Genomic DNA, 16,075 nt, shown 5'->3' on the forward strand with positions numbered 1-16,075 from the left:
GTGTGAGGTAGAGAGTGACCCTCCCCTTGAAAATGCCCACATAGTGTACTAAAACAACTTCCTGGACATGTGGAAGCTGTTGACCAATCAGAAGGCAGCGTGGAAATCATGCCAGCATCAGCATCAGCAGTGTGTGTGCGTGAGCGTGCATGTGTGTGTTGCATGTCGTCGCAGCCTCCTCAGAATTAAGAGAATCCAGTCCGTGCAAGAACGAGCATCCAGGCCGAGCCTCCCTCCTCCACACTGCCTTTCTCAATGTGCTTGGCGGCGGCTAATGGAAGCCGAGGTGCTGCTGTCCCCCCCCGTGATGGCGGACGTCAACGGCAACAATAAGCTGGCCAACGCCGAGCTGGAGGTGCTGAAGCTCCAAGAGCTGGTCCGCAAGCTGGAGAAGCAGAACGAGCAGCTGAGGACGAGGGCCAACGCGGTAAACAATTGTCCCATCGCCTCCCATCATCACCACCATCCTCCTCTTACTCCTCCTCCGCAGCAGCTCCCGGGCTCGCTGGCTGCTTGTCTACCCGCAGCCAGGGACCTTTTCTCGGCCAAGTGTGAGCCGTCCGCCCGGGAGCCCTTCGCTTATTTTCAGCCGAGCTCGTCGTCGTCTCCTGATGCAGCCGAGGAGGAGGAGGAGGAGGACGAAGTGGAAGATGAGGAGGAGAACGATGGAAGCACGACGGTTCTGGATGAGGTTGACATACTGGATCTTAGCACCGTGCTCCCTGCAACAGAGCCCGATAGCTGGTAATTCTCTCTGCTCTCTTCTAATTCTAACTACTTGTGTGTGCATGCATTTTAAAAATGAAAGCAATGCTTTGTAGGCCACATGCAACAATTTAGATTGACGCAAACAAAAGGATTCTAGCTATGAAATTAAGCCCACAAATGCGTTAAACTGCACGAGTAAGCACTAAATGAATAAAAACGTCTCCTGTAAAGCATTAATTCAGTGCCTGGTGGTAAATGCATGTGTTTTTTCAGCCTTTTGTAGTCAAAAGAACCATATTTGGTAACTTACAGTAGGTGCTAATGCTAATAGTGAAAAAAGTTGTCATTAAAAAATATACAGATGCCTCATTAATATAACTAGGGATGCTCAAGGAATGATCAATATCGGCTGATTTCCGTAAAAAAAACGCGTGATCGGCATAAGCAGATAAACTCCTTTCAAAGCTGATCACAATAACCGAGGGGTGTGCGAATACTACACGTCTGCGGTGTCACGCAGGGTTGCATCCTTGTTTACACGCTTTGCCTAGCTGTCACTGGCTGTACCTTGCATTGGCGGCTGCTAGCTAGCAGCTAGCTGGAGTTATCCGCCTAGCTTCCGATCTTCGGACTCCAAATGTGACTTTTTACCCCAGTAGCATTTTTTTTTTAAACAAACAAGCAATGCGGTTAGTTCGGAGTTCGTTTTTGTCCCACGGGACGCTACAAGTGGCTATCACGTTCATGGGGTAAGTGCTAACTTTTTCCAAGTGAACAGTGAACAACTTTACTCTCTTGTCACTAGACTAATTATATCTTGATTCATTATAATTATGATTATTCGTTCTATCAAAACACTATTAGTGTGTGGTTGTTTAATGAACATAAACTCATAGTGTGTCCAGCCTTATGATGGTGATACTATCACAGGGGTCTCCTACCTCACCAGCTGATTTTGAGTAGCTCACCAAAGGGTCAAAGGATATTTGCTTCAACTCTTACTAGTTTTTATTCTAACTCTTGAATTCATTATTACATGAATTTATCCCAATTCATGTTTGTGTCAAATAGTACAAAAATTGTATCACACAAATAAAGGCAAAAAAAAAAAAACGCACGGTGGACAAGTGGTTAGCATGTTAGCCACACTGTCAGGACATCCGGGTTCGGTTACATATCTCGGTCTTTTAACCGGGGGTGTCACAATACACTCAGCTCATGAGACGAGGTGATACACGATATTGGGTTCACAGGAACGAGATGAGACAATATTTTAACATTGCTTTCAAGGAAACAACAATGAGAAAATATTGGACTGGACAAAGAGACTTCTTGATTTCCTAGAGCCACCAAGCAATGCAGGCACATTTTGAAATGTTTTATGACTTTGCATGCAGGACCTAAGCACAATGCTTTCACCTGTATAACGTTTTTCCACAAATACAATGTTTTTTCACAATTCTTTGCGAAATTGAGCAAAATAAGTCTAATCATTTACATTATACTGTTTTAACTTTACTATCATGCCCACAAATTAATGATTTGATCACATTTGTGAGCCAAATTGAGCAAAATAATGCTAATAATTTACATTATATGGTTTTAGCTTACTATTCTATAAACATGCACACATATACAAATATTTTAATTTTTTATTGGCCCTCGGCACATTCTAAAAATATGATTAAACAATAAAGTAAAAAAAAACAAACAGTAATTTTACAAGAATAAAGACAAAATATGAAGGGAGTGAAGTCATTATATTAACAGGAAAAAATAGCATAAAGTTGAAATGTTACAGGAGAATAGTTGTAATATAAGAAACAAAACAAAATGAGGTTGGGCAAATGCTATAATGTTATGATAATAAAGTCAAAATATTATGAGAATAAGTTATATTAGTATGAGAAAAAAATTTACAAGTAGAACATTGAAATATTTGTAAACATAAAAAAACAGCCAAAAAGTAATAAGAGGAGAAATAATAATAATAATAAAAATAATAATAATAATACTAATAATAATAATAATAATAACAATAATAATGCGCTTTGTCACTGATAAAATGAATAAATATATCTTACATGTGTATTATATATTAAATATTTTGTTTGGGTTGGTTTAAAAAAAAAAAAAAAGTAAAAGCAGCCCCCTCATCTTTTGATTTTTCAGTATGTGTCGCTCAGTGGAAATAGTTTGGACACCCCTGTACGAGATCATCAAATTGTGATATTTGTGATTTTAGAAATAGAGGATTTGTATGTTCTCCATACGCGGCATTATGGATTATCCTATGATCTGTTTTGCAGTACATTTATTGAATTAGGATGACGTTTATAGTTATTACCCCTTATCTCCACACAGTAAGTTAGATATGGTCATACCAGAGAACAGTCAAGAGTATGGAGTGATTTTTAATCAAGGACAAATTTTGCTTTATTCAATATTGAGGTATTTCTTGCCACCTTATGTTGTATATTTTTATATTTTCATCCGCCCTTTCAATCTTCACACCGTCCATTTGTATTTGCGCGTTCGTATCCTTCCCCTATAACCAAATAGTTTAGTTTTACTTACGTTCGAGGATAATCTGTTTTTATCAAACTATCTTCTTCGTCATTTCCTCTGTGACTGTTTTCATTAGCTCTTGTGTGCTTTCCCCAGAACAAAAATCAGTAGTATCATCTGCAAATAATACTAGCTTTAGGTCTTTTGTCACTTTACATATATCATTCATGTATAAGTTGAACAGTTTTGGTCCCAGCATTGACCCCTGGGGTACTCCACACATAATATGTATGGGCCATGTGCCATGAGCATTTGATGCGGGCCACCATGCACACATTTACAAACAAATATAACCTCAGAGGAACGTTTATAATAAGGTAAAAATAAAACAAAACTTACAAATACCTCTAAAATAGAATAATAAAGAAGCAATGCAGGCTAGGTCGTGTATTGTGACATAGCGAGGGATGTACTTCCAAGCAGGTCAGCGTCTGCGATGTCTGCTGTTTGTGTGATGATGTGATGATGTGGAAAGTGGAGCACACGGATGAATGCAGCCATGATCGAATACAACATTGAGACGTTTTGTTTTGTCCATCGTCGCCATCCTCCCATCGAGGCGAGACGAGCCATCGACCCCTGAGTAGACATCTAACTGTGACCTAGTTGCTAAATAGGGGTCAGCTCCAGTTGAGATGTCTCCTGTGGCGCTCAGCACGTTTGTAGTATTGCCATAGTTTCAACTGAGTTTCCGTATTTCCTCAAATAGTCGCCTCCTGGCTACCAGACGCCGGGACTAGACTACTTAATAACTGAAATAGAGTCCTCCCTTTCTTCCCCACATGATTTCTTGTCATGTGGCCCAAACACAGTTCTCTATGTCTTAGCTGTATGAAGGTGTTGCTAGAGAGTGTTTTCAGGCTTGCGCAGCCAAAGGTTGCTATAGCAATAAAATCAACACTTTTCATGTTGTCCAAGTGTCCTTTATGAACGTGTCCTGGTGTGTCTCAGGCTTTATGTAAGTCCCAGAGCCAAGCTGCAGGGCAGCGACAGCGGCCTCAGCCCTCTGCAGTGGTGCAGGCAGGTCCTGGACCACCCGGGACCAGAAGTGGAGCTGGCCAGGATGACGCTGTGCCACAGATTGGACCAAGGTAACCCGCAACAAGGATTAACATCCTACAACATGTGGACATCTGTCCCTCTCTGGCTGTGGACATGTGACGCTAAGCTGGGACACATGTTGCACTAGATGTCTCCACGTGCTAAAAAATATATATAACATAATATATACAGTAAAAACAGTGTATATCATGTATGCGGTTAATACCTGGAGTGTACAAATATGAACTTGTAGCCTTTGCAGGGGGTACCTAATCAAATGTCTGCATTGTATAAAAGACATAAAAACATCCTATATGTAAAGTTGGGTCTGTTTACTTGTGATTTGGAGAGCGGGACGTAAGCTACATGTGCAATCCCTGCTTATCCTAAAAAATCTGTAGTTTAGCCCAATAATCTGTTGTCATAATCTAACCCATGCGGACATGTACAACATCAATAGTGCCATGTCGGCGGCAGATTACTATTTGACTGACTCACAATATCATCAAACTGCCAACCTGCCGCTCTTTTTCTGTGTGTTTAGCCAAGCGGTGGCGAGGAACGTCTTCCGTCCGTCCTTACAGCTGTATAGACGGGCTGTCCACCCTCAGCTGCCCGGTCCAGCCTTACACTAAACCTGCTGTGCTAACCGAGTCCACAGGTAACGCAATGGCGACACATACGTGCATGGTAACCCCGCTCAAGGGCCGCAAGGGCCGCTTAGCATGTTGGCCACACAGTCAGGAAGACCTGGGTTCGACTCTGTGTGGAGTTTGCATGTTCTCCCCGTGTGCGCGTGGGTTTTCTCCGGGTACTCCGGTTTCCTCCCACATTCCAAAAACATGCATGTTAGCTTCATTGGAGACTCTAAATTGTCCATAGGTATGAATGTGAGTGTGAATGGTTGTTTGTCTATATGTGCGACCAGTCCAGCGTGTACCCCGCCTCTCGGCCGGAGTCAGCTGGGATAGGCTCCAGCATAACCTAATTAGGATAAGCGGCATAGAAAATGGGTGGATAGACATCAGGGAAGGCGCAGCCGCTTGACAAAAACAAAGAATAATTGTTTTTAAACCTGCTAAGCTAATGTTAGCTCCGCATGCATGTTCGAAATAAATGACGCCATAACCATAACCATAACCAGTATCAGCTACTGGATTCATGGGACAACAGGGAAGGCACAGCAGCTTTGAAAAAACGAAGAAAATGTGTGTTTAAACTCGCTAAACTAACTTCAACTGTGTCAAAGGCAAAATGGAAATGATTTTAGTAGTTTAGCTTAGTTTAGTTTAGTTTAATATTAGCTACCGCATGCCCAGGCAACATCACACAAGGCGCAGCAGCTTCGAAAAAAACAAAGAAAATGTGTTTTTGAACTTGTTAGGCAAAGTGGATACGTTTTTAGTCGTTTGGTTTGTGGTTTACTTTATTTTAGTATCAAATATTGGATGCACAATGAACATTGGGGAAAAACAAAGAATCATTGCTTTGAAAGCTGCTAAAATAACTTAAGCCTGGATATGTCTTTCACAGGGATGGGCATTGGACAACACTTTCTTGATCGACTGTGGGGAAAGTAAAGACCAATAAACCAATTAGTTATTTCCAGGTGTCTGTCTCTGAATGTTCTGAGCACCTGGTTCCATGCCATATTGAGCAGAGTAATGGATTTGCATGTTATTCCACGGGGATTAAAGCCTGCTTGCTGGTGTGTTTTTTTTTATCCTCTCCCTACATACAAGCTCTGTCGTCAGCGCCGTTAGCAGCATCTTCATCACCATCACCCGGGCCTCCTTTGGTCCAGTCCACCTTCCCTCTCAGGACCAGCTGCAGCCTCAGTGACAGAGCCCCCACCTTCCTGTCGAACTCTGCCCTGCACAGTAAGGCATTCACTCGCTAAGTTTGCAGACATTTTACATGGAGTCCATGGAGACACTGTTTCCCTTCTGCAGTTCAAGAAATAAACACCCACGGCCTATAACAGGGGTGTCCAAACTTTTTCCTGCAAGGGCCACATACTGAAAAGTGAAAGGGTACAAGGGCCATGTAGATATTTTGTAAAGCAACACATGCAGAAATGCTAAGAATGTATTTATGTTTCTAGACAAATGTTTCTGCGTCTCAGCTTTGTGATATACAGTAGGTGACAAAGTATTATTAGCATCAATTTGGGGTTTTTTTCACATTTTTGTTTGGGTTTTTTTGTATAATAATCTTTAGAAATGTCCTTTTTGTAACATTCTGACTTTATTGACGTAACATTTTGACTTTATTCTCATAATATTATAACTTTTTTCCCAACCTCATTTTTCTAAAATGACAACTTTATTTTCTTTTGTTTGTTTCACCACAACCACAACTTCTTTTTAAACGTATTTGTTCTTTAATATTTCAACTCGGCACTACTAAAATGCTATTTTTCCCCTCATAATATTCTGAGTTTATGCTCGTAAAATTGACTTTTTCTCATTAGAATACGACAGATAGAAGACTTTATTCTCGTAAAGTTACAGCAGTTTTTTTTCCCCATTTCTGCTGTGGTGGTTTTTCTTTAATTTTCCAGCTATTCCAGCTATTCTCATTGTAAATGTTCTTTTCGTAAGTATGACTTTATTCCCATAATGTTTGCATTTTTTTATTTTCATTCTCGTAACATTCTAACTTTTTCCGCAACCTAATTTTCCAAAAATTGCAACTTTATTTGTTGTTTTGTTTCTCATAAAATGACGACAAAAATAATGCCTTCTTTCTTTAATATTTCAACTTTGTGCTACTAAAATGACATTATTTTTCCTCATAATATTACAACATTACTCTTGTAAAATGATGGCTTTTTCTTGTTAGATTGAGTTATTCTGTTAATATTTTCACTTATTATTGTTTTTTTTCTTGTTAAATTAAATTTGTAGAATGTGGGGCGGGCCAATAAAAAAACATCCACGGGCTGCAATGGCCCCCGGGCCGCACTTTTGGACACCCCTGGCCTATAAGGTCATACAGTAATATTTCAAAAATATGTCACGCTCTGTGATCTAGCCTGCGTGACAGTGCGTCCATGTTCCCTTTTGATGCCTTAATTTCGGGTTGTATGCTCTTATTTTGTATTTACTTCAGTTTTTTCGTCCGTCCTGTGTTTTGCCTGCATTCCCTTTCTGTTTACTTGCACCTGCTGCTAATTTCAGTTTCTCTTCTATTTATTTCAGGTGCGCGCGTCATGCATCGATTGTTCATGTCAGTGTAAGCTCTTTTGTGGATCCACGGCAGTTATGATGCTAAAAATAAACATTTGACCTGCGATCAGGTCTCATCGCTCGCACCCAGGGGTCGGCGCCACAACACCACAATGCCAAGACGTGACACTCGGTGCTTTGTGCAGTTTACTAAATGAAATAAACACCACCCCACCGCCAGATGAGAAAATGTAGTGTTGTAAAAAATACTTAGTAAAAAAATCCCAACACCTCAGCCCTGATAGACATCTGGTACTTCCTGTCGAGTAAAAATGCCCTCCTGCTGCTATATGAACACATACGATGTTATCATAAAAATGACATTTTTCCACAAGTGAAGGCCTCCCCCTAATAAACACTTCATGGTACTTTTGGCAGTTGAGGAAGTTTCTATAAAAATGCGTTTGTACAAATAAATAATGAGTGCCTGACCCGCTAATTGAGGCCTGGTCTCTCTACAGTTGATGACCACCGTATGGGGAAATTCAGGATTTGCTTCTTTTACTCTTTCATGATACTTCAACTTGTTAAGAATGAAGCTGAAGTCATTGCCTGTACAGTAAATAAAGCTTCATGATGCTGGAACAGAGGAATTGTATTTCCATGATTAAAAAATGGGATTAGTTTTTGCATACGAACATGAATCATGTACTCATCTTGTATGTTTGTGTTTTAGATGTGGGTCGGCAACATGCGGCCATCAGCCCCCAGTCTTCCCTGGACAGCGAGGCGGGCGTCTCTGAGCTGGAGGACGACTCCATCTCCATGGGCTACAAACTGCAGGACATAACAGACGTGGAGGTCATGGCTCGACTTCAGGAGGAGAGTGAGTTGCCTCTTCCACGTCTTCTCCTTCGTCTCCGTAAATGTCTTAAAAACCTCTGTGCACCTGCCACGTAGGTCTGCGTCAGGACTACGCGTCCACCTCGGCCACGGCCAGTCGTCGCTGCTCCAGCTTCTCCTTGAACTCTCTGAGACGCAGCGAGGTGGACCTGGAGGAGGATGACGAGGAGGATGAGGGCTACGACCAGCTGCCTCCACCGCAGCCTCGACTTTTCCGCACGGGATCCATGCAGCGCAGTGGGGGAGGTCTACCTCACTCGCACACCTTCTCCAGCTTCAGAGACTGCAGACGAAGCTCCAACGCCTCAACCTTCTCATTGGCTGCACTCGTACCCTACAACACAGGGACGTCTGGTCTGAGCACGGACGGTCACTACAGAAGTAGCACAGGTACAACTCATACATTAGACACAAGACACGTACAGGGGTGGGAAAAAGTGTCCCCCCCTTCCTGATTTCTTATCTTTTTGCATGTTTGTCACACTTCAATGTTTCAGATCATCAAACAAATGTAAATATTAGTCAATGACAACACAACTGAACACAAAATTCATTTTTTTAATGAAACTTTTATTATTAAGGGAGAAATCCAAACCTACATGTCCCTGTGTGAAAAAGTGATTGTCCCCTACACCTATTAACTGGTTGGGCCCCCCTTAGCAGCAACAACTGCAATCAAGCGTTTGTGATAACTTGCAATGAGTCTCTTACAGCGCTGTGGAGGAATTTTGGCCCACTCATCTTTGCAGAATTGTTGTAATTCAGCCACATTGGAGGGTTTTCCAGCATGAAGCCCCTTTTTAAGGTCACGACACAGCATCTCAATAGGATTCAGGTCAGGACTTTGACTAGGCCACTCCAAAGTCTTCATTTTGTTTTTCTTCAGCCATTCAGAGGTGGACTTGCTGGTGTGTTTTGGATCATTGTCCTGCTGCAGAACCCAAGTTGGTTTCAGCTTGACGTCACGAACAGATGGCCGGACATTCTCCTTCAGGATTTTTTGGTACAAAGCGGAACTCATGGTTCCATTTATCACAGCAAGTCTTTCAGGTCCTGAAGCAGCAAAACAGCCCCAGACCATCACACTACCACCACCATATTTTACCGTTGGTAGGATGTTCTGAAATGCAGCGTTACTTTTACCCCAGATGTAATGGGACACACACCTTTTCAAAATGTCACTTTTTCACACAGGTTTGGATAATAAAAAGTTTCATTTAAAAACTGCATTTTGTGTTCAGTTGTGTTGTCATCGGCTAAGACTTGATGATCTGAAACATTTAAGTGTGATGAACATGCAAAACATATGAAATCAGGAAGGTAGCAAACACTTTTTCACACCACTGTACATTGCCAGTCAGACATGTGCATGAGGAAGTGTGACCCAACTGTTGACTGATAAAGTACACAGTATATACTGTATGTCTCAGAGTGGCAATAAATACTGAAAATAATGAGATGGCTGCTTATCTTAGCTTAGCTTTTTTTAGCGCTGTTTTGCGTCTCTTAGCATGTGGTGTTTTAGCTTATCTTATATAGTTTAGATCAGGGGTCACCAACGTGGTGCCCACGGGCACCAGGTAGCCTCCCACGACCACATGAGGCGCCCGCAGGCCTGCTTTTCATTCAGGTTTTCAGTTAATAATGTGAGAACACTAGAAAGAAAACTATTCTGAAACATAAAATGTGAGTTGTGAATACCAGCATTTTGTAAATGTTTGGTAAAACAAGCATATTTGATCTGTTTGGGTTGAAATAAGGTATGAAAATCATTTCTACAAAAATGAGCAGCTCGTGGCCATTTTCATTTTGTAAAAGTAGCTCTCACAAGAAAAAACGTTGGTGACCCCTGGTTTAGATAGATAGTCTTATTTTGCTCTCACCTTTTCTTAGCTTTGTTTCAATATCTCAGCATAATTTATTTGAGCCTATCGCAGCATGGTTGAGTTATGGTGTCTTCGTTAATTGTAGCTTATCTTATTTTATCTGGCTTATGCTTAGGTAATCTTAGCATAACTTTTGCATTTAGCTGAATGTATCTAGGTGTATCTTAACTGAGCTTTGTTATGTGTGTTTTAGCATCTTCAGCTTGAATGTTATTTTACCTCATCTAATTTATTAGCGTAACTCATTTAGGTTAGTTATGTGTAGCTCATTTTAACATATCTTATTTTAGCTTAGCTTGACTTTGCTCAAATTTGTTTTGCGTATCCAAGCATGTGTTATTTTAGCTTAGCTCATTTTCTCTTAGCAACATTGTTTGGAGTATCCTAGCATATCTTGTTTTAAATTAATCATTTCCTTTCTATGCCTCGCTAGCTCAACCTTGGTCTAAACACATCTTATTTTATCTTACTTTAGCAGAACTTTGCTTGAGCTTAGCTTATCTTATTATAACGGCGTTGAGGAGATCGTACTACTTTTAATTTAGCCTTGCCAGTCTTGCTTTTACTTCATATTTCCCGAGTTAACCCGATCTCTAATTTTAGCTTAGCTTAGCTTATCTTATTTAGTGGAGTTAAAAAATCATTTTTGTCTTATCAAATAATCTTATCGCAAATAAACAAAAACTACTAGGATTTGACATTTTTGCTGTATAGATATGAAACTCCGGAGAAGCATGCCCAACCTGATCCGAGCTCCGAGCATGCCCAGTGTTCCCTGCCTGGCCCCTTCCTCCATCGGCCCGCCCTCCCACGGCCCCTCCTCCCTCCCTACTATGTCGTCCCTCCGCAGCAGCCAGAGCTTTGACTCGTCCAGCGGCCTCGCACGTCTCCAGTCGTCCAGTAAGAAGATGCTCTTGTTTTTGCGTTTTGGTTCTGCAGCATGTCCATCTAAATGTGTCCTCCTCTTTCTGTGCTACAGTTCCGCCTCCAGGCCAGCTGAGTCAGCGCGTCCAGAGTGTGGGCAACTTCCCCGCCGCCCCCCGCCAACTCTTTAAAGCCACGGCCTACGTAAGCCCCACCGTCCTGCAGGGCCCCGCCTCCTTGTCCACCTCCACCAGCCTGCACTCCATCCCCAGCAGCCCTGCCCTGCCTCAGAGCCTCAAGCCCGCCGGAAGTTCCGTACCGCTGCCCGTAAAGACCGCCTACGCCGCCCCCAGCCAGTCCGCCTTCCCCCGCAGCTCGCTGCCCCGTCCAGCCTCTTTTGTGGGCATCAGCGGAGTTACACGCTCAAGCAAAATCTCCCAACCAACGCGCAGGTAAGACCAAAGACCCCTTAGCTAGTTGCTTTAGCCTGTCAAACCAAGATAGTGAAAGACTAGCAATAAGTGATAACACTATTATGTCGTATGTTGCACATTCGTTTGGCTAGCACTATATAGACCAACAAAAATAGTTATTATTTATTGTTTACAGTACTTATTTGCCTTTTATTCATTTGTCATTTTTCTACTATCATGGGGTATTTTTTATGTATACAATATACAGTACAGTATTTCAGGTAATTATTTTTTGTTACATTGACTGAAGTGCCTTGAAATATTTATTTTATTATGTGATTTTTTCATTGAAATTTAATATTTAAAAAAAAAATGTAACCTGAAGAATACTATCTGAAATATTAGATTGAGTAGATATAGTTTTGTTTTAAACAGGATTTTTTTCAATTCAATTTATTTAGTTTACAGTGGAACCTCGGTTTTCGGCATTAATCCGTTCCTAAAGGTCTGCCAAAAACCGAATGGGATGAAAACCGAATACATTTTTCCCATAAGAAATAGTGCAAATCCATTTAATCCGTTCCAGACATCCAAAAATATAAACACAAGACACTTTTTATAGAGAATGATTATAGTTGTACATGCAGAAAACAATGCAAAATGGATAATTGAACATTTACTTGTAGTGAAGACTCTTGTTGGCTAACATGCTGATGGGGGGGGGCAGGAGGGATGGAAGAGCCACGCGGACCCTGTCACTGTCGTCCGTTACAAACGTAACTTTAAAGAGTGGACGGTGACAGCTGTGTGCTTGCTCTCTGTAATGTGTCTCCCTCATACCGTTCCCCCTGCAACCTGGGTTGCCTAGGAACCTTTGCATTACAATCCTATTGGAACAGACGCCACCTTCCTACTTTGCGACGACTTCTTTCTTCTTGAATCAAACAGTGTTTCTCACATTCTTCATCAAAGTTGTGGCACTTGGAACCTTTTTGATAGAAAAAGCACAGACTGTCTGGAAGCCTATTTGTCTGATACTCAGAAATACACAGTGCGATTGAACGCCTCATCAGCACAAGGTGCACGGTGCTTCATCGGAAGAAGAAATGAGGCCGATACTGAGTTGTTCATCGTTGTTCCCACTCAACCAGGGGTGTCCAAACTTTTTCTAACGAGTGCCGCATACTGAAAAACGAAAAGATGCATTGGACCCCCCTGCTCTAAACGAACCACAATGCATTCACAGAGAACACTTTGTTTGAGGATGCTTTGTTTGTGCACTCGATTGCACGGATGAGTCTGTTCGGTGCACTGTTTGGCCGCACGATAACCTCGGGAAGTTTGACATTAACAGAATCTTACCAGTGTACGAGTGTACGAAAACGGAGCTACCACTGTACTTTGATAACTTCAACAAATTCTGTTAAATTCAGTATGTGTTTGGTTTTATTATGTTGATGATTTATGTACATTGTTTATTTTTTTGTTGTTGTTTTAAATGCTGTCATTGTTTTACATACCTGTACATCATTTTATGTAAAACACTAGATTTCATTTAGTGTATTTTATTTTATGTTGCCATTGTAATGGGGTATTTTAATGTCATTACATTTAATTAATTCATATTCTTCAGTGGCTTAAATATGATATTATTGTACATTAATATTATTATATTTTATTTTATCATCTTTTCATTATAAGATTACATATTATCATAGATTTTAGTACTTTCACTTTTTTGAAATATTTGTTTATGCCATATTTTGTTATCATTTAATTAATTCTTCTTCTAATTGAAAATAATTCAATATTATGTTTGTAATTGATATTTGTACATTAGTTTTCCATTACAATGGAATATTTCATTTATATTATTATTTATTATGAATTAAATTGACTCTAGTGCCTTGAAATGTGTATGACATTTTATTAGATCTTATTTTATGTTTTAATGTATTGTAATAGAATTTCAAAAATGGACGTGATTATTTTCGTTGCTTGCCTTGCAGTATGCTGACTCCGCCAAAGAGCCTGGCTTCCCTGAGTACCCTGAGGGATGCCAGCTGGAAAGACGGCTGCTATTAACTCCAATAATTCCAGACGTATGGTAAAAATAAGGTTAATAATGATTATTCTAACAAACAGGGTCATGCTGCATGGCTGCAGTAACAGCATCTGTCCAGAGGAGGCAGTCACGAGCTGCCACCCAAGAGAGACTGTTAAGTGTTTTGTTTTTTAAAACTCTTCTTCTGAATGAAGTAAAGAGCTGTATGAGGCTGGCTCTCATACGTTACCTGCAATATTCAGCTAATGACTTACTTAAATGTCAACTCCTACTTGTTGTGATTTCTCTGCAAGATGAAAACGTCACGCTTTTTCTATAATTCGCTTTTTTTTTTTATATATATCTCACACGGCTCACTTTGCAAACTTTTCTCACTGTGGTGTAAAATATGATGATGATGATGAAAAATCTGTTCTTGTTCCATCGTGTGCCTGTTTGGAAGTATTGTGTCATATTTCATATCCGCTTCTACAGTATGTACGTACTAGCCGCACCTGCAGCACTTTTATCGCAATTATGAGAAAACCTTTTTGGGGTGGGGGGGGTTGTTTAAATTATGGCAATTCTTTTAATGCGTGATGTGAGTTTTTGATGTGTTTTTATTCAATTTTGTTTCTAAGTGATTTTTAGTAAAGTAATACTTTCATTCATGTGACTGCTGCAATGATATTGCACATCGACTCTGACGAGTTTCGTGTATCATAGGAATTTTTAAAGTCAAATTAAACACGTTTTGAAAATATAACGTTTTTCCCCATTCCATCCTCCATTTTCTACACCGCTTGTCCTCACCAGGGTCGCGGATATTGCTGGAGCCTATCCCAGCTGTCTTTGGGCGAGAGGCGGGGTACACCCTGGACTGGTGGCCAGCCAATCGCAGGGCACATGTAGACAAACAGCCATTCACACTCACACTCACATTCACACCGGTGGACAATTTAGTTTTGACATTTTTGAAATTTAACCAGATAATTTACGGCTTTTCTGGATAACAATCCGTGACCTGGCAACAGATGGGACACTGTAAGGGGCCTGCCAGTAAATGACTCATCATGAGCATAATGTCTGTTGTCTTAAATTTGCCCACCAACAGTCTCCCTGCTCGTTGAGGCTTCATATTATCAAACGGAGTCCACTTCTTCAGTCCTTTCTGAAAACATGCCTACCCAAGCTCAAGAGGTTTGGATGTTTTTTTCTTTCATATCCACACTTATGCATGCATTAAAGACGCCTGCTTTGTTATATAGTCAGATTCTTTCTTTGCTTTACGGAGAACGCTTTAATCAACCTGAAGACGTGACAGGACATTTCCAAGGAGCTTGGGTTGGAGTGGACCGTCTTGGCTTTAACAGAACAGAGATGACGCTTTCATGCCAAATCTAAAGTGAAGTGTGACCAGGCTTGAGCAATGCTGGAAACCTGGTATGTGTAACTAAAACAGTAACTGCAGTAACAGTAAGGGCAAGACAAGCAGTGATATGCTGCATAGCATTTTCTTAGCCTGTGCTAACAAATCAGCACCCAGACCCTTCATATTTACCACATAGATTCTTTGGTTTTAGACCTTATTCATTCCCAAAGAATGAAGGACTGAGTTAAAGGTCAAAGCCACAACAAGGTCAAACCTGTAAACGCCCCCGCCAATTTTTTTTGTTGTTGTTTCAGTTTAAATCTCACCACCTCCAAACTTGGAATCTATTCACTACGATGTTAAGAAAATCGCCTAGCGCTATAGTTGTCATAGACATCTGCTGATGTAGTCCTGTTGTCGTTAATGTTGTTGTTGTCTTACTCTGTCTTGTCCCCCCAGTCCCCCCCTCTGTCTCCCTTTCTCTTCTTCTCTATCCCCTCCTGCTCCAGTCCGGCTGCTCCACGTACGCATCACAATAAAACATCAAATAACATCAAATATAAACTATGTAAGAGGAGAAGAGTATCTTACACTTTTCACTGAAAAATGTCCACAGGTATGAAAAGTCACGGGACAAGCCCAACAAGACAAAGCTGCTGCAGGATGGACTGGAGCGGGCGGGCAGACGAGACCTGTCCGAAAGGCTGCGTTGTCTCCATCGGGGTCACCAGAAGTTGAGCCACAGGGTGGAGCTGCCCTCTGCCTTCCCCTTACTTGTCACGGTCCACAAGAGCATCCAGCACCAGGATGGACTTTGCAGGAACTCAACCACAAATACACGTGAAACTGCAGAATAGCTCAAAATATGTCATGATGGGAAGGTAGAGGTGTACTAAATACATTCTGATTTTTTTTTTTTTTTGCAATTGAATTAATTTAAATTTTAAGACAATATTTTATAATCTATTCATATTTTTAATTATTTATTTCATTTTATTTATATGCATATGCAACAAATAAAAATACTCCACAGTTTCCAATATCTACATTACATTTAAATATTAGATGAGTAACTATTTAAAAGACAATATTTCATTGACGTGTTT

The 16,075-nt window shown here is 40.8% G+C and overlaps 2 protein-coding genes across 5 annotated transcripts; both read left to right on the forward strand.

Annotated features, from left to right (window-relative positions):
- The first annotated feature begins 101 nt into the window (after window positions 1–101).
- On the forward strand, window positions 102–15,685 carry slain1a (SLAIN motif family, member 1a). 4 transcript variants are annotated; one of them, XR_008572468.1, is made up of 10 exons: window positions 102–744; window positions 4,228–4,367; window positions 4,862–4,978; window positions 6,060–6,197; window positions 8,224–8,373; window positions 8,448–8,780; window positions 10,991–11,176; window positions 11,256–11,592; window positions 13,563–15,492; window positions 15,586–15,685. XR_008572468.1 is itself a non-coding variant. In XM_054787473.1 (10 exons), the coding sequence occupies exons 1-10, from the start codon at window positions 275–277 to the stop codon at window positions 13,636–13,638; spliced, it is 1,884 nt and encodes a 627-aa protein (XP_054643448.1). In that variant the 5' UTR covers window positions 102–274; the 3' UTR covers window positions 13,639–14,361. The 4 variants fall into 4 exon arrangements, 3 of the variants coding, with proteins under 3 accessions (XP_054643448.1, XP_054643449.1, XP_054643451.1); XM_054787473.1 differs by lacking the exon at window positions 15,586–15,685 and having other exon boundaries at window positions 102–427; window positions 491–744; window positions 13,563–14,361; XM_054787474.1 differs by lacking the exons at window positions 4,862–4,978; window positions 15,586–15,685 and having other exon boundaries at window positions 13,563–14,361.
- On the forward strand, window positions 14,777–15,826 carry wu:fc50b12 (uncharacterized protein LOC103911624 homolog). The gene is given in 3 exon segments (XM_054786953.1): window positions 14,777–14,797; window positions 14,913–15,040; window positions 15,586–15,826. Coding segments are annotated over 3 exon segments (390 nt in total).
- The last annotated feature ends 249 nt before the right edge of the window (window positions 15,827–16,075 follow it).

This window comes from Dunckerocampus dactyliophorus, chromosome 9 (genome assembly GCF_027744805.1).
Source record: "Dunckerocampus dactyliophorus isolate RoL2022-P2 chromosome 9, RoL_Ddac_1.1, whole genome shotgun sequence".
In the NCBI taxonomy this organism is placed as follows: domain Eukaryota; kingdom Metazoa; phylum Chordata; class Actinopteri; order Syngnathiformes; family Syngnathidae; genus Dunckerocampus; species Dunckerocampus dactyliophorus.

What these genes read in the sequence shown, in the direction of transcription:
- slain1a (XM_054787473.1), top strand. Translation starts at nt 275, where the DNA reads ATGGAAGCCGAGGTGCTGCTGTCCCCCCCCGTGATGGCGGACGTCAAC. An exon ending in GTCGAACTCTGCCCTGCACA is followed by an intron (nt 6,198 to 8,223) that starts GTAAGGCATTCA and finishes TTTGTGTTTTAG; the next exon opens with ATGTGGGTCGGCAACATGCG. An exon ending in ATCTCCCAACCAACGCGCAG is followed by an intron (nt 11,593 to 13,562) that starts GTAAGACCAAAG and finishes CTTGCCTTGCAG; the next exon opens with TATGCTGACTCCGCCAAAGA.